The 19,267-nt window shown below is 34.3% G+C and overlaps 2 protein-coding genes across 7 annotated transcripts in view; one reads left to right on the top strand and one right to left on the bottom strand.

Moving 5' to 3' along the window:
• The window catches only part of CtBP (C-terminal Binding Protein), a 65,306-nt gene extending 59,121 nt beyond the window's left edge, over nt 1–6,185 (bottom strand). For 2 of the 3 annotated variants that reach the window (XM_053763364.2, XM_053763362.2), the window contains exon 1: nt 5,896–6,184. The gene's annotated coding sequence lies outside the window, so the exon portion shown is untranslated. Of the gene's footprint in view, nt 1–5,895 lie in introns of all 3 variants that reach the window. The other variant, XM_053763363.2, reaches the window with a different exon arrangement.
• Nucleotides 6,186–7,730: 1,545 nt separating this feature from the next.
• Nucleotides 7,731–19,117, top strand: Kaz (Katazuke). 4 transcript variants are annotated; one of them, XM_053763751.1, is made up of 10 exons: nt 7,731–7,878; nt 12,251–12,365; nt 12,775–12,927; nt 13,903–14,046; nt 15,132–15,261; nt 15,906–16,042; nt 16,533–16,671; nt 16,792–16,941; nt 17,314–17,504; nt 17,773–19,117. In XM_053763751.1, exons 2-10 carry the CDS (start codon nt 12,327–12,329, stop codon nt 17,866–17,868), a joined length of 1,179 nt encoding a protein of 392 aa, XP_053619726.1. In that variant the 5' UTR covers nt 7,731–7,878; nt 12,251–12,326; the 3' UTR covers nt 17,869–19,117. The 4 variants fall into 4 exon arrangements, with proteins under 4 accessions (XP_053619726.1, XP_053619728.1, XP_053619727.1 ...); XM_053763753.1 differs by having other exon boundaries at nt 7,768–7,878; nt 12,255–12,365; XM_053763752.1 differs by having other exon boundaries at nt 7,810–7,891.
• Nucleotides 19,118–19,267: the final 150 nt, after the last annotated feature.

A 19,267-nucleotide genomic window follows, 5' to 3' on the forward strand; every position in this document is an offset into this window, starting at 1 on the left:
AAATGCACTGGGAACATTGTCAATTTACTAACGCGCCAGTGAAGCTAACGGGGCTTGCTCACACGGGATTCTGTTTCTTTGTCTATTATTATTTACCATTTGTCAACTGAACTTCATTTTAATTATTGATTAATGTATTGGATTTAGAATTTAATTTTTATTGAATATTTATTTTAAACTGTCTTTTTTACACGACTCCGCCAGTGTAAATTTTCAAAATTGCCTATATTTTCTGTAAAGTATGCACATTTATCTTGTATTTATAACTTGTACGTAGATGTGATGCGCAAACGCAACGCCGTATTTTTAGATAACCTTACAAGATGCGCGGGCGTTACTAGTCTGTCCAATTGTCATATTGTTCTATATTAAATAATACGCCACCTTAAGGTGGCGTTTATCTATAGATAACCACCACTTGATACGTCGAATCGTTACTCGTACTTTTTAGCTAAACAAATAGAAAAAAAACAAATCTCGTGTCAAAGTTATTATATTATTTCAGACGATAGCGGTGAGTTTACAATGATTCTGGGTAAATCGAAGTGCTGTCCACTGTACAGTACACCCGTTAATTCTATCAGCAGACAAAGCCCTACCGATTCCGTTGAAGATACTCTGTCAAAAGACAGATAAAACGAATTATATAGTGTTATCAGATATAACAAGGTCATATCTGGGATCCTGTCTCCGGCGACTCGAATGCCCCCCCCCCCCCCCCCCCCCCTCTTTTGTGGCGAAATCACATTAGCCATTGTTCGAAAGTGCTTTGTCGACACGAGCATGCCCCATGATATTTTGCTATTGTACTATTTTCGGGCATGTAGTTGAATTCATAGCTAAGAGACATGATTTCAAATGTTTATTCCGTTGTGTCGACAGGAATACTGTTTGGTTATATTTAGGACGGTTATTTAATTCACTATTCCAGACACGAATTGCTGATAAACGAGATTTTTCCAATAAATTTTAATTTGTCCACATTTCAAAACTAACAATACAAAGGGACAATAAACACAAACCGCATAGATCGCCAACTGTGTTCATAAAAACATTAAAACGATATTTGCACAATACAGTAAGCAATTCGTACTGGCCACAAAACCATTCGGAATAAAATCAATATGACATCGCATCGGTTCGACAATAATACACAGAGGCGGTAATTACAATTTTAATAGGTCGGTCAGTGTGGGTGGACCCCTCCCCTACCGGCAGGGGTGGGGGCGGAACTGCTAACTCGAAATATATAGCTTAGATAATATTATTGAACGACTGCCCGGCTGTGATTTTAGCTCTGTATTGAGCGATAATCTTTTTCATTGTTTATTATGAAATGTCTGACAAATTTTGATAATGTCTGACAAATTTTGTCAGACATGTTACATTAATACGGATTGTATTGCCTCTGCTATCAAAATGTAGTGCATAAAAGTACTTATATATTGCAATACATATTATTAATGACTTTTTCCTTTCAAAAACATCTACTTTCGAATTTTGTTTTTCTGTTATATATATTATTATTCTTCGCCGAGAATAAAGAGTGTTTTGTTATTCACACGAGCAGCCGATACACATATCATTAAACTCGGAATCATGAATTATTCAAGCGCTTGTCCTTTCTAGTTCAAGGGTGGGGGGGGGGGGTGATATATTTAAAGACGGTTTGTGAATTTGTTAGAGGATTACGAAGTCAAACATCCATTGATGTGGGTTATAAACAGTTTACTTAATAGAATGATATTTGTATAATGTTAAATTTATTTTATTAAGTCTTCATACCAACAAATATATTACATAATACATATACGCAAAAATATGAATATAGTATACTCCAATGAACAAGGATATTATATATTACAGAAGTCGATATAGTTTGCAGCTCCAAGATTATGCACATACATTATCGACAAGACTTATAAGAGGAATTATGAATATGTTTGAGATAAGCACGGTTTAATAATTAAAATACAATAGTAATTTTAAAATTAATATAAATAACAATAGACTTTTAATTTCATTATTTTTATCTTTATTTGTAAGTTGTCATAAAATTGGAAGTTAATGTAATGTACAATTTTTATTACGATAATAATTAATGAAATAAATAAAGCAGAGATTTTAAACGTTACTAATAAACGTTTTGAAAAGCATATTAAGCTTATGTTACACATTACTTACATTGCTGGTTTTTCATTCCGGTAAATAAAGGCTCTTATACAAGAGCGTCGGCAACTGTCGGCAAAAGTTCGGCGATAGTGTATAGCCGGCGTAAAATCAATCGATACTTTAATGGACGAGCTAGTTGTCGTATCCATGTGTGCGTGAACAGGGTCTGCGCACACATTGGCACCAACATACACTCATGGGTGTCATTATAAACGCATTTGCAGTAGAAACTTTCTAGTAGAACTAGTATGCTATATTTGGGTAAAAAGGTGTGACGTGCAACTATTAAGAGAAGTAGTTGGAAAACAATGCAATAGTTGAGATTATGTAAATGCGACGGAAGTTGCGTGTTGCTATCGAGCGGTTAGCTGAACACGATTGATTTTCCTTGTTGACGACATTATCCTACTAACTATAATATAAAAAAAAACGATTCAGCTGTTAGTAACATCCGTCAGTCAATCAAAACCGCCAAAAATAATTCTGATTCGATAGATTGTCTTTCATTTAATAAAAAAAAACTTACCTCTGTAAGTTTTTTTTTATTAAATGAAAGATTTAACGCCGTTGACCTAAATTTAGCTTTATACATACACGAAGATAATAAACCTAGTTTAATTAATATATAAGTGAACACTTGGTCAGTGCGGCAATTAGTTATGAATCACAACAACGAATACGATTTATCATTATTTACAACATAAAATCGACAACCCTACGTAGTACACCACTAGCCGCATAGCCATACTTATGACGATATACTTCAATATACATATAGAATAGCTCCGAAGATGGGTCGAGACATTCGTTCTTTGTTTACAACTCGTGTCACTATGTGCACATGCTTCTTAGTATAGCTTGGCGACTGTAATCGAACATTATAAGCTGAGCTATGATTGAATATGAAAACAAACTGAGATTAACCGAAACTACAAGCATTGTCTCTGCTGATATCAACCTTAATTTTTTTGTTTTTTAGTCTGTTTACGTCTAATCGGATCTTCTAATTGAAGTGATGCAATGAGTTCGCAGTATTTTATTTTGTAGTAGAGAAGTATGGTATATATCTATCCTCCTTATTCATAAAATTTAATTTAAGCTAAGTATGTTTAAAGTATGTTTTATTACTATCGCACTTTCTAAACATACTTTAGCTTAAAGTAAATATGCATCTTTTTATGAATTAGGTGGTGTATGTATGTATATTATAGATAACTCGTACCTAATCTATTCTTTCTTTTTAAATATTGATGTATTGTTTTCATCACAAAGAATCACGCGATGAATACATCCATAAAGTTTATAGTACAAGGACACAAGACCCCTCATATTACATAAAGAAAACAAAGTAGGTACACTAAATACATAATACAATATATTCTGTGATTGCGCACACGTCATTTGGTAATGCACGCGTTTGTTGCTACGAGCGATAATGCCACACGTGTAGGTAATAATAATAACAGATCGGGATGTAAGTTTTTACACTGATTAAAAGATTTGGGTCATAGTGTTGAGGTCATTAGCATAACCAGTATCTAGCAGGTATAAAAAGCATACCCTTTGATATAAATAGTGGCAGGTTACTGAACTTACAGATTATCAAAATTAATTTTAAAGTCATTACACAAAATTCGAAAACATTACAACAGATCAAATTATGTACAAATAAATTCAGTGCCTAGCAAGAGTTTTTGCCAAAATTAATTTGCTATACATTTTTAAGGGGCAATTTTCATGCTACACCGACAGGTCACAGATTAGGCCGGTAGTGGTACTACACACCTTTGTCCCTATGCCTTACATAGTATTGTTGTCACCATTGAGTACAAAGTTCAAACATTGGCTAGTCTAGAGAAGCAGATTAGTTATCTCTCTCTCCCTAATACTCGCGTGTCCCCGGTTGCATTTGTGGCTGTTAAGCCGTGAAGCCCAGGGTCGAGATGAAAACCGAAATCTTAAAATTTTGAAGATTCGAATGCCACACCTAAATTAGGTAATATAACTTTCTTCCAAAAGAAAATAACTTACTTGATTTCTTCCAAATAAATTAACAAATAATACAAATAGTCTCCAAACAATTTACGCATAATTCTTTGCGTGAAGTTGTTAAATACTTTTGTAGGAATACATAATTAATGTTCCTTATACAAAAGTCTTACAAAAATTTCAATAAGAAACAAAGAAAAATTTTCTTTTCAAACAGCAATCAACAAATTCATGGAAGTTGTCAAAGAAATTCCGACAGTGAAACAACAGGAAAACAAATACAAAAGATAAATAGGTAAATAATGAAAGGAGAAACTTCCAAATGAAATCCATTCAAAGTTTTTAACCAATTCAAACTTAGTTGAGTGAAGTCAGTGCTAATTTAACTTTTCTACGGAAACATTTACATTGCCTCATCAGTGCTTTGTTTAGTATGAATAAATTAATATATGATTTGGAATATACCTAGTTCAATTAAGATAAAAATTGCTAAGTTTTATTATCCTGAAAGAAAATTGGGAAGAAAGAAACCTTTAAGTAAAAAATCTAAGTTTGAGTCACGAAAGTGTTGACTGTTAGCTAACATAGGCAAAGTTAGTGCTAATAAACTTTGCCTATATCATACTTTTACAAGTTGTATTTCTGTGCAAAGTTTAAATTACTATGAAGTATGATTTAAACTTTTATAGGATAGGCAAAGTTATGTGAGAAGCTGGGTGGGTCACTTTTAAATAATAAATAAGAGAAGCCTAATATTGATTTTTACACAACCCTCGGCTTTGGGGAGTCACAACTCCAAATGTAATTGAGAAGACATGAGGTTAAAAGTCATGTAGCTATAAGTGGCTAACCGACAAACCCAGTTCTTTTTTTTATTTGTGTAGATAGATTAGATACATGTCTGTCATTCTTTTCATTTAAGTAATGTGATGAACATAGGTTAGGTAGAAGAGAGGATTATTTTACTATTGGTGAACAATTTCATTATTGTTATTCTTCAGACATAAATGAATTATGCACATAACTCATTCCATTATGCTCTCAAATTGTTGGAATTGAAAGTTATGAATGGAAATGAAAGTAAATTTTTATCTGTAATAAAAGTAACAAATTGTATGTAATTTTCATTACATACTAATATCAATATTTATACTTGCATATTTAATATCATTATTTATAATTGATTAGATTGGAAATACCAAGATTGAGTAGGGTAAAAAACTCTTTATTAGCTTTGTTTTTACAATGCTCTGGGTGGATTTACAGAAATCTTTTCGCCTGTGGATAAGCCACACTAAATTGAAAATTATACTACTTCTATAACAATGGTTCTCCATTACTACCTATACCTACCAATAAGATTAGACACTTCACCCTCATTCCCATAGGTTATATATGTTCAAAAGCTTAACCTTCATAATTTCTGAAAGTAGGCCACATCACCGGTCTCATGGCACACCAAGACACTCATAGAGGATTCTAGAAAGTCGATTTACAAGTACCTAACGCGCTTCGCAGCCAAGCTGTGACGCGTCGGCGTCGCGCGGGCACTGTGTCGTCGCCCGCCAGCCATCGCCACAAACTCGCCGCGCCGCGTTCGGCTACCGCAATGGTGACGCTACTACATTCTCATGAAATACGCCTTCTTAACAGCAAATACTCATAACTAATAATTACTACATAGTCACCCAACCCTAAAATTACTAATGTGATGACAAATATACTGAAACTCACCGTAAATATGCTGAATCCAACAACAAAGAGTCACCAGCCACGCGCTCCAATTATAGGACACACACAATACACGAAAAACACAAGTTATAGCAGAAAAATTACTACACAATACAGTCGATTTAGTTCACAGACAGCTTTGAAAGTCTTATTTTACGAGGTTAACAGTTTTTACTCGAGAAAATCACTAAATCGAGATAGTAAACCCGAAAGCACCGCCAGCCACATACAAAATGGCGGATTTGCGTAATGAAACGGACAAGCTCCGGGGAAACGAAAGTGACGCGCCGAAAACGCATGGCATGGACAAACAAGACTTGTCTTTGTCTGTAGACCATATGTCCATAGACTCTATGGTCAAGTTAAGTTCAAAAACGAATATCGAGTTGATTTTGATTGAAGTTTTGTTCATGTTTAGTTAGTTCAGAAATCATAATTTCTAAACTTACTTCCACCCATGCAATAAGGAGTATCACTGCACATTTATTCCACCAGAGTACAGCACTGTATGTTAGGTACACAAAAGCTTAGCCGCCTTTTGCTATGTCGATTAAAACGTTTATTTTAGAGTACTTTATTAATCTGTGGCGTGCCCACATATAATATCTATACATGTAAATACTTTATTTATATATCAACATATATACTTGCTATTTATAATAATATCATTTACCTCGCAGTACGACGAGTCGTGCCGCAGATCTGCAGTCGTGTCGTGATATGTAGCGGACCTAGCACAGCATGCGCGCAAGAGGTCGAAATTTGTCCACTTCCGCGCAGACGGCCGCTTTCACCGTCTCGTGACACACCGATGATGTCTGCTGCACCGTCCGCATGTTGTCTGCTTTGTCGTCGACGCTATCCCTGATGCATGCGCTATTTTACATCCTTACTTCCTAATAATTGTATTGGATAGGGTGAGAGGTGTTCATATTACTATTGTGAAAGAATATTAAATAGTACTGTTGGAACTCCACGAGTTTCATTTCATCAACTCGTCCGTGGATTCTACAAATCCTTTCATTATTTAAGCATTCGTTTGGGAAAATATACAACAATGTAGCATATTCGGGTATATTGGTAAAAATCGTTTTCCATATGATAAAAAAACTTTGAAAACTATGAGATACGCCTCACGTTGTAAAATTTTCGAACCGGTAAACGGTCGAAAAGAAGCTCGGTACACTTCACACGAATAGACTTATTAAAATATGGACTTCATACAGGTATGATCTTCAGTCAAAATCAAGTTTATATCAGTTTATGACCACAGTTATGTTGACCAAATAATGCAGAACATAACCTAAAATAGTGTTATTATTTTCAGGATAATCCACTAAATCCTTCCTTTTTCCTTTAAACTCGTACCACGATTGCGTAGAAGGTATTTTTGGTCGTAAATCTGCAACAATATTAAAAATTGGCGCTTTTTGCCTCCGTTGGCAATGTTTGTGTACTTTAGCTGTACCAGTAGCACCATCTGCGCTGAGCTTTGCGTAATATACATTTGTATGAAATAATGGCTGTATAGGTTCGAAATCCCTTTGCCTTTAAACATTTCCAAAATAATGTCTATGTAATATTTAGTTTATGACTGATGGTTGTATATAGATCCCTTTGCCTTACCTTGTGGATAAACGAAACAAAAAAAAGTTTATGTCTGCCTTTTGTTGTGCTGCAATATCGATAGGTAATATTGATACTCTAGCTTAGGCCAATACTAAATTGAAATGCTTTACGCTCTGGCAAGAAAGTGAAGAAAACAGATTCTTGTCGAAGAATTACATACATACATTACAGACAGATTGACCTAGTGTTGCCAGCCAAATTCTTAACAGTATCTTTGAAACCGGTTCCTGCACCATTGATTTAGCGTATATCGAAAAAGGAAGGAAGGGACAACACTAGTAATTTCTTGTGGTTGGTTGATTTGGTTGGCTACAGGAATCGTATATTTCTTTCTTTGGTTTTGCGTGCTTTGAAAAGGTGTAAAATTTTGGTATTTATATACATTTTACCATAAAATAATTCAATCAATATTGGCTTTGTAGATCTGAATGCCTCAATTAATTAAAGTTCCTTTATATTAAATCATTTTATTTCTCTTTTATTTCTATCAGCTACATTTTAACGTCTTACAAATTTAAACCATTTTTCACAACAACAATGTCACTCTATGAGATAACCATAAACAATATAATATAATAGAATATAACCTTTAAATGTGGTGGCTGTCCACTAACTTACTTATACTCAACACTCTTCCTCAGACATCACATTTAAAATTCCTAACTTAACAACAAATTCTTTTAAACAAAACTTACTAACAGGCTTAGTAAAAATATCAGCTAATTGGTTATTAGTACTTATATATTCAACTTTAACAAAACCTTGCTCAACCTTTTGTTTTATAAAATTATATTTAATTTCTAAATGCTTCAGTTTTCTTTGATCATAAGTTTGAACAGATTTGATAGTGCTTTGATTATCTTCAAAAATTTTAAAATCCTTTACTTCAATATTTAAATCATTTAAAATCTTAATAACAAAACAAGACTCAACACAAGCTTCACAAAGTGCTACCAATTCTGCTTCCGTCGTACTTAAAGCTACTACAGATTGTTTTTTAGATTTCCATACAACAGTGTTTACAATCCCTTTACAATCACTCATCCCATGTATTTTAAGAATATTTTTTAAGTATCTTGTCTGATTAACTAAAATACAGTCATCTAGTCTCTTAATAGAAATTCCTAAATATGTCATGTCAGTATTACCTAGATCTTTCATTCTAAATTGTGTAGTCAAAAACGTCTTTACTTTTTCTATCTCTGTCTCCTGCTTCGCGAAAATTAAAAGATCGTCAACGTATAATAAAACATAAACATTATCTTTCATGTATAAACAATAATCATTTTCAGAACGTTGAAAGCCATAATCCAACATTGCTTCAGTAAATCTCTCATACCAATATTTCGGAGATTTTCTTAAACCATAAAGTGATTTTTCTAATTTGAAAACGTAATTGTCTTCTTTTCCAATATAATATCCTTTAGGTATTTTTAAATAAACTTCTTCATCAATTCGACCATAAAGAAAAGCTCCTTTTACATCCATTTGTTTAATCTTAAAATCTTTCTTTGCAGCAACTGCTAATAATGTTCTTAATGTTTGCATCTTCAATACAGGTGAATATAAATTATCCATATGTCCTGTTTGTTGATATCCCAAAACAACAAGTCGCGCTTTACATATCTCTGCATCACCTACTTTTTTCTTTGTAAATACCCATTTAGTATCTAAAAGTTTCATATCTCTCTTTCTTTCTACTTTCCTCCATGTTCCACTATCTTCAAGAACATTAAACTCTTCCTTAACTGCATTTCTCCATAACTCACTATCTTCTCTCTTATCTATTTCCTCAAATGTATGTGGCGTATCTTCTATTTGTCCAGTCATTAAAGCATACATTACTTCATTTTCATTTCCTTCAAAATCAGTAACATAATCTTGTTGCCACTTGGGTTTTCTAATTATTCTTTTCTCCCTTACAATTTGTTCTTTTTCAGAAATTTTCTTCGAATTATCATCTTTTTCTAATGTATCTTCCGCTTCATAAAATTCTTCATTATCATTTTCTTCATTATTATTTTCTTTGTTAACATCTTCTTCTTTTACCTCTCGGCACTCCAGTTCTACATTATTCTGTCTTTCTTTTCGTTCTTTTTCATCAAAAATTACATTTCTTCCTATCACCACTTTTTTAGTATCTTCATCGTAAAGTCTATAACCGTTTCTAGCATAACCTATCATTATCATTCTTTTTCCACAGTTATCAAGTTTATGTCTTAATTGAGATGGCACATGATTATAAGCAACACTTCCGAAAACTCTCATATTAATCACGTTTGGTTTTCTTCCTTCCCATAATTCACTTGGTGTACAATCTTTCCCTTTTGTTGGGCTTCTATTAGTTACATATGCAGAACACAAAATAGCATCCGCCCAAAATTCTTTATTCAATTGCGAATCTAATAAAAGTGTCCTAGTTTTTTCCACCAACGTTCTATTCATTCTTTCCGCCACTCCATTCATTTCAGGATTATATGGCACCGTGTACTGAACTTGAATTCCGTTATTTCTACAAAAATTATAAAATTCTCTAGTTACGTATTCTCTACCATTGTCAGATCTCAATTTTAATAAGTCACAGTTAAAATGTTTCGTAGCATAATAATAGTACTCTCTAAATATTTCAAAAGCTTCACTTTTCTGTTTCATAAGGTAAACCATAACAAAATGAGTGTAATCGTCAATAAACGTGATAAAATATCTATAACCTTCTCTACTAATTGGAGTAATAGGACCACAAACATCTGTGTGCACTAGCTCAAGTGGTCTTTTAGCTCTGTAACCTATCTTATTAAATGGTAATCTAGTCATTTTCCCTAACACACAAGTCTCACATAACATATTTTCGAGGTTTAAATTTTTTAAGTCACTTAATCCGTCAACCATATTATTTTTAGTTAAAACATTTAAATTATTCATACCTAAATGACCAAAACGCCTATGCCATAACAAACTATCCGAATTAGATAAAAAACAGTTATTACAATTTTTCTTACTGAATTTCATACAAATTTTATATAGAGAATTGTCAGAGTTCCCAATCATAATTAAAAACTTAGAAGAATCATAAACTCGAACTTTACCTCTTTCAAAAGTGACAGACAAATTACTTGACTCCATTTTTGACACTGACAATAAATTTTTTCTTAAATCAGGCACATAAAAAACATTTTTAATTGTACATGTAGTTGACTTTTTTCCAACATAACATTGAGTTTCTATGTTACCTATACCTACCGCTTGGAGAGAGATACCATTTTTGGCAGCAGAAATCAATTTTGGTTGTTTTAAATCTATATACTGAGAAAAGTAAATTTTATTATTAACTAAATGATCTGAGCATCCAGAATCTACAATAAATTCTACCCAGTCATCAGAATCTTCAGATCTTCCGAAAAATGCAACATTATCTTGATTACTACTATTACCATACATATAATATGAATTTCTTTGTTCTCTTCCTCGACCGTTAAATCTTCCTCGACAATTGAATCTTCCACGACCATTAAATCTTCCTTGACCATTAAAACTTCCTTGACTGTTATAATTTCCTTGACCGTCATATCTTCCTTGACTGTTATAATTTCCTCTACTATTGTAATTTCCTCGAACATATCCTCGATTATCATAACTTCCTCTATTATTATAATTACCTCTTCCTGCAAAATTATCTCTTACTCCTCTTTTTCCGCAATTAAAAGCACTCTGTCTATTCTCATTCTCCTGTGACGAATTCTTTCTCTTCTCTTCTTCTCCTAATAATCTATCCATTACCATATTTATTTTCAAATCTCCAATCGTTTCTAAAGCAGTTACTATTGGCTCATATGATTTTGGCATCGACAATAATATATAATTTACCTGTTCTTCTTCCGAAATTCCTCCTCCTGCCTCTTTTAATGAAGTACAAATTTCTTGTATTTTTGTAAAATGATGTTTTAAAGGCTCTGTTTCTATATATTTAATTTCATTTAATTGTCTTCGTAAAAATAGTTTACTTCTTGTACTTTTTTCTTTAAAATTTTGTTCTAAATTTCTAAACATTTGGTAGGCCGAATCTTTTCTTACATATTCTAAATGGCTATCCGCTACAGCTGCTATTATTAGAGCTTGGGCTCGTGCCTCTAGATTTTTTTGTGTAGCTATTTCTTTTTTATAAAACTCCTCATTTTCTATCGCTTCAATACAGTTATTTTCACGTAAAATACTTTTGATTCGGAAGGCCCACGTGTTAAAAGATTCTCCGGAAAATTGCACCACATTATATTTTAAAATATTACATTCTTTGTTTGCCGACATCTTGTGTAATTTTTCTAAAATTCAAATAAATTTATTACATACTATACCGTACGCATCTGGCGCAGTGGAAGCGTGCTATTGGCTTTGTAGATCTGAATGCCTCAATTAATTAAAGTTCCTTTATATTAAATCATTTTATTTCTCTTTTATTTCTATCAGCTACATTTTAACGTCTTACAAATTTAAACCATTTTTCACAACAACAATGTCACTCTATGAGATAACCATAAACAATATAATATAATAGAATATAACCTTTAAATGTGGTGGCTGTCCACTAACTTACTTATACTCAACAATCAACATCTGATTATCCAAAGTTTTTATTGCTCTAAATGTGCTTATAACATGCATTTTATAGATATTGCGTAGCACCTCCAATACTCCAATCAGCTGAGTTTTGTTTTCATTCCATCTTTTTGCTCAGGTAGACTATTTGGAGGTCAGTTTGGATTGTTGAGACAACATTTTGCGAAGACCAACTTTGACAAACATACGGCAATATGAACGAGTTGAAGTCGCTGGAACATGCGACTTTGAAGGTAAGTTGTTGTTCTCAAATCACAAAACACAGTTTGTTCAAATGGTTCAATTTTGTTCAATTTTGTCATCGCGTTTGGGGGAGACCAGAGGATGAATGAAAAGTTTATTGCCTGGATAGTAAACAGTAAATAAAAATCGTTTTGTAGTTTCGAGCAATATTCTATTTGGAAGGGCATTCAGGATATATACATTTTTGGCTGGCTATCGACCTATCCATCAGTTGACAGCACATCGATCTACCCAAAGTCATGCCTATTACAAGTCATAAAAGTCCGTGAAGGTGGCTTGACATTGAGTCTGTTTAAAAAAATACTACCTCCACAGAATTCATGATAATTCTGTATTAAGTCTGTGTTTAACCTGAAACACTATATTTATGTGGCTAAAACAACGTAATTTTATTTGTAGGTGCCATATGAGGTCTTCAATAAGCGGTATCGCAATGCCCAGCGCGTATTGGACCTGGAGGCCAGACAGGTGGCTAGTGCTAGCGGGGAACTGGAAAACGCTACAAGAAAACCAGTCACTACTGGAGAGATTGACACCCTCCTCGGTGGAATGGTAATATATAGTAATGAGGTGATATATAGTATACAACATATATTAATTGAATAATAGACAAGCTGCTTTTGCAGCTCACATGTCTATATCAGGTAGTGTTGAAAGAACTATATTAGTCAATTAAACTTTACTGATATTCATAGACCAATTTATTTCAATTCATTTTTAAACAACAATGACAGCATTAATTTTTCAGAGGTTTTAAGTTTTTTTTTGTACTGAGCAAGTAAACAGGCCCACCTGATAGGACCATTGTGTCCATTGGTTGCGAAGACAACCAATGGACACCTGTAACACCCGGGGTGATTTGCATTGCCGGCCCTGTAAATTGTATTTCACCCTTCTTGCAGTGGATTTTCATAGTGTTAGTATCTAGGGAAAACTATGGCATGGGAACTCATTCCACAACCTCAGAGTACATGGGAGGAAGTTCCTTTTAAGTTTGAATATAATTATGTGTTCTCCAAAAAACTGCAGAAATTAGCTGATTATTCCTAATTAGTTCTATGAGCTATCATTGACACACATTTCTTGTTAGGCACATCTGTTTTGCTAAGTTGAAAGTAATGCAAAAATTTTAAGTATTCAGGTAACAAAGAAGTATAAAAACCTTTTTTATTGATTGTAATCATAACAATGTAACTGGGACTGTTGTTTTTTATTTATTTTTAAGTTTCTATCCTAAAGACAAATCTATCATTTAGGTTTGTTGTTTTTCATTGAATTTTAAAAAATATTATAATCCTTACATTATTATAAAACAAAGTCCTCTGCCGTGTCTATCTGTCTGTTCGCAATAAACTCAAAAACGACTGCACGGATTTTCATGCAGTTTTCACCAGTGGATAGTGTGATTTCTGAGGAAGGTTTAGACGTATAATTTATTACAATTTTACCCGAGCGAAGTCGGGACAGGACGCTAGTAAATAAATGTTGATTTTATTACAATAAACAATGGTTACCAAACATCTGCAGGTGGAAAGATTAACGACAATGAAACGCAAAGCCTCGGAAGCCATCAATGAGGAGGTCCAAGCGGCCATGGTCTGTAAGAAGCGACTCGAGCATTTAAAGGAGCAGGCTGTAGCTTTATCTGAACCTAGTACTCCTCAATCCAGGGTATGTACCTAGAAAACTGTATAGATGATGGACGAGTGTAATCAAGTGAGATACAAGATTTCCTTAGGGACAAAATATGTCAGCGCTCTGTCTCGTTTCTTCTCATGCATTTCTAATAAACACATCTCTTTCGTTTAAGAGCAATAGAGAAGATGTGACGGAGTCTATAGTTTACTCTGACTACTATTATTAAAGACAAAATTATGAAGGATGATGGGCAATTCATAAAGACATCTTAATTGACAAATATGGAATATGATAGAAGTTGTTTTCGAAACACTCATTCCATTGACATTTTCAAGAGTTATTTCTAATTATCATAACCTTTGCAAAGTTCCTAAGGTCAAGAATCTTAAGAAACTATTTTTGGCTCCAATGTTTTGCATAATAGTTTAGTGTTTATATTTATTTTTAACTTCAACTTTTGAGCCGGTGCCTTACTAAAACTTGAGACTATCTTCTACATTCAACTATTTACTAACAAATATATATACATATTAGGGATGAACTGAGAGAAGAGTTGAAAAAATGGCAAAGCACTGCAAGTCACGTTTACTCAGTCTCAGATGTGTAATTTCTTATTTACGTCTTATTCTTAATTAAATAATATTTATAAGAAGTTGCATGCAAACTGCATTTTGGAACAACTAACGCTAAGACGACATGCCAAATAAATTTGCTGCACTTAGTGCTGTCTATTTATTAACCCCCAGGTACAGAAGTCGTGTCTGGGTATCTGTATGTATGTCCATGGCATAGCAGCCAAACGACTGAACCGATTTTGCTTTAGATTTTTTATTTAAATATATATATATAAGGACAAATCACACAGATTGAACTAGCCCCAAAGTAAGTTCGAGACTTGTGTCATGGGATACTAACTGAACGGTACTATATTTTATAACATACACATATATGTATAGATAAACATCCAAGACCCGGGCCAATCAGAAAAAGATCATTTTCCATCATGACACGACCGGGGATCGAACCCGGAACCTTACGGTTCAGAGGCAAGCACTTTACCACTGTGCCACCGAGGTCGACAAAGGATGAAAGCCAAGTGTTCTTAATTTTTTTTTCAGACCGCTTTAAGTCAGTGGCGCAAGGTCCGCCTAGACCGGATGCTGGTAGACTACTTCCTACGGAATGGTTACTACGATTCTGCTAACAAACTTGCTGACTCCAGGTCGCTACGGGACCTCACTAATGTCGGTAAGGGATTCGTTATTTTGATTTTTGTATCCAATCAATGTTTATTGTAGGAGTTTAAAGTTGACAAGGTTATATGTGGCGTTCCAAGCAAAAGGGTACCACTGGGCAGATTCTTGTTTCCAAGATACATATTTGAGATTTGGTGAAAAAAGTTGGAGAATTGGCATTTTGCCATTTTAATTGATTTTAATGCTACCTGCAAAGGGCTAAGTTGACATACAATAAACGGCTCTAAATCATGCACCCAACGTGAGAAAATAGCATTTGTATGTTTAGTAAGCAGAACTTTAGTCATTACAGTTTAAACTTTCAATGTCTGTTTCCCAACAATTAGATATTTTTTTCAATAAATGTGAATAAAGATTGTTTTTTTATTCTATAACCAGATGTTGCCCGGGGCTTCGCTCCCGTGAGAATTTTGAAATAAAATTAGGCCTATAGCGATCTTGGATAATGTACCTTTCTAATGATGAAACAAACATACAAACTCACAAACGCTTACCTCTTTATAGTATAGATATGATCAACCAACTATTTAACTATCTAAATACAGCCAAAATATCTAATTCAGTACCACCCAAGCGGGATATATAACGCCACGTAGTTGAATGGAGAGTTTAGCACAAAAAGAAGTTGTTATATAGACATATACTCCGCCGCGGCGGAGGTGGAGGCGGAGCTGCTGCAGCGGCGCACGGCGCGCTGCCTGCAGTGGTGCGCCGACAACAAGTCCAAGCTGCGGAAGCTCAACTCCAGCATGGAGTTCAAGTGCCGGATACAGGTGAGGTGGAAAGGGAAAGATTTTAATCAATCTTTTCCTTACATAGATTTTAATAAATCTTTTCCTTATATATATATATTAATAAATAAATAAGACTTAATTGTCTAGTCCATACTGCACACTAGCGCCACCACATTTTTATTTCATTTAATTTGTTAATGACTTGTATTTATAGCATAATTTCTATTTTTGAACAGACAGACCATTGTGTTTATAATATGAAGTTAAAAGTATGGAAGTAAAGTGCAAAGAGAAATTAAAAGAAAAGGTAGGTAGGTAGGTCACCCATTTCTGCGCTCACTTCGAGTGCACAAATTTATAAAAAATATGCTACACTAGATAAATGATTACTTATTAGAAAGTACCTATTATAGTTTTCTATTGGAAAAAGTTGCCACATTTTACTACACTGTTCTTGGGGCCCACCGCTTTCAGTCTTGTGGATCTTGATCATCGTTATAATATGTATACATATATATTTTTTTCCCAGGAGTTCATAGAGCTAGTTCGCGAAGACAAACGCTTGGAGGCGGTGCGCTATGCGAAGAAACACTTCTCTACTTACGAAGAGGGACAGCTACAAGACATTCAGCATTGCATGGGCATGCTCGCCTTCCCCAAGGACACTGGTAAGTGGGGGAACATTGGGCTTGGTGTAAAAATTAAAATCTGTCGGTCGCGGGAGCTGCAGCACCCGCAGCGACGTCACTAGCGCGATATAGCTCGATACATAACTGTCTCGTGTACAGAGGTGGAGCCCTACCGCTCGCTGCTGCAGCAGGAGCGCTGGCGGGCGCTGGTGCAGCAGTTCCGCTGGGAGCACGCGCGGCTGCTGCACCCGCAGCGGCTGCCGGCGCTGCCCGTCACGCTGCAGCTGGGGCTGGCTGCGCTGAATACGCCATATCCTTTACATATACTGCATATAGTTTCATATATTAAATATGTCATCATCATTATTTCACCCCTTTTCTGTGCACTACTGACCATGTTTTACGTCTTACGCCAACTTTTTCTATATTATGCTAATCTAATGCTTTACATTGTAGGTATATGATTAGCGCTTACATTACATTAGCTTACAAAATACAGAATTTTACGAGATACCTAGCTATACATACGAATTGGTAAGATATGGTATTTTCGGTAGATCCTTCGTTGCTAAGTTTCAAGTTATAAATAACTATATAAACTATTACAAATACAAAATTTTAATGCAAAAACACGAATCAAATGTTCACATAAAATATACAAATCCTTAACCCCCCCCATCACTCAGTGCTACTCGGAAAGCACTAAAGTGTCCGCGTGTCCCGCGTGCCAGCCGCCGCTCAACGCGCTGGCGCGGGCGCTGCCGCACGCGCACTGCAGCCACTCCAGGCTGGTGTGTCGCATCACTAACGAGCCACTCAACGAGCACAATCAACCCATGGTGTTGCCCAACGGACAGGTCTACGGAGAGAAGGTAACGTACAATTTCACAAGGTACCTACAAATTATATATAACTTTAAAGTAAAGTAGCTTTTTTCTTGTGCTTTTGCGCGGGAAACGCAGGTGGAAACGCTATTTGACGTTTGACAGCTACTTGACATTGACATGTGTGCGATTAATAGAGAATTCGTTCGCGTTCGCCTTCATTTTAGCTTGTTTTTACATGTAAACAACATTTTATAAACGAAATTAAATATTCTAAAAATACATTCCTAATCAATGTTTATTAAATTTTCTGCAGGCCATCAAGGAGATGGTGAAGCTTGGCTCCATCGTGTGTCCGAAAACGAAAGAAGTGTTCTCTATGAAGAGCGTCGAAAAAGTGTACGTTATGTAAACATAATATACTGTATACTTGTATATACTATACACGTAACTATGCTTTCAAATTTAGGTCTAAGTTCGGTGTTCCTTTCATGATATATTTTTCGTGTTTGAGCCATTATTAGTCATTTAAAATATAATAAAATGAACAAAAATATGACGTGATCGGAGCAATATTGAAATTTAATTTAAAATTATGTATTTCTAACCATGACTTGGATATTATTTAAAATAATTGCATTTATACTTAAAGTCTACTATTGGAAAGTTTATTTTTTATTTTTAACATAATTTATGATCTTTTATAATATTGTGGCACTGAGTTTGAATCTCGCATAAAAAAAAAATATATAAATAGACCGTAAAAATAAGAAAATGCACATTGATTAACAATGTGTGTTGATCTTGATGTTGTGAACCCTATTTCCTTGGTACGAAAAAATATGTCACCATAAAAATATATTTAAAAAACGGTCTTACCATCTATATGAAAGTGTCTATTACAGATATTTCATTAAATACAAAGAAAAATATACATAACGAGGTTAGTGTAGCCACATGTAATAGAGCTATTCAATATTATAATTTTTATTGCCTATTCGGCAGATCGAGGTAGGCTCTGCCTTGTAAAAGGTGATTAGAGACAATATGTAATATCATTCTGTCCTGTTTCTTCTCATGTTTTTCTAATACGCACTTCTCTTGATTATATTATAGAAATGGACAGTGTCTATAATTTTTTGTCTACTCATTTCATGCCTGTAGCCCCAATCACGATCTTTGTAATAAATATTAAAAATTCAACTTAAATAAAATAACTCGTTGATGTTGTGTGAACCCAGTTTTCCTTAGTAGAGAAGTTGCCATCTCCAAAAATATCTTAACGTAGCCATCTCTGAGTCAGTGTTAATTAAGTATAATATGTCTTAATCGCAAAAGTCGATGTAACCCCACTTCGTTTCATGCCGATGAGATTGAACATTGTGTGGTTTATAAAATACTATTACGTAAGCTTTTATTTACCGCAATGAAAAACCAGCAATGTATGCTGAATCCGCTTTTATGAGTTTGGCGAACTGTTTGCCGATACTGTATAATGAGTATTATGGATCAGTTTTCTTTGTGAAAATGGACTTATTTCCTCACATAATTCTTAGGCGTTGAGAATTTTAGAAATGTATTATTATAGTTTGTAATATTCTCGTTGTATCATAACATTACTAGTGTTACTTTGGGAAATAAATGCAAGTTAAACATTAAAATTTTGTTTTTATTTTTGTTTTTATTCGTGTCCAGTTTTCAAGAATAGACCTAAAAACCTAAATAGACGACGGAGGGTATCCGATCGGGCCGGGCAAGTGATGGATAAAAGATTCAGCTATTTCTTCGTGTATTTTTATCTTCAAATCTAT

Source organism: Plodia interpunctella, chromosome 24 (assembly GCF_027563975.2).
Source record: "Plodia interpunctella isolate USDA-ARS_2022_Savannah chromosome 24, ilPloInte3.2, whole genome shotgun sequence".
Taxonomy (NCBI): domain Eukaryota; kingdom Metazoa; phylum Arthropoda; class Insecta; order Lepidoptera; family Pyralidae; genus Plodia; species Plodia interpunctella.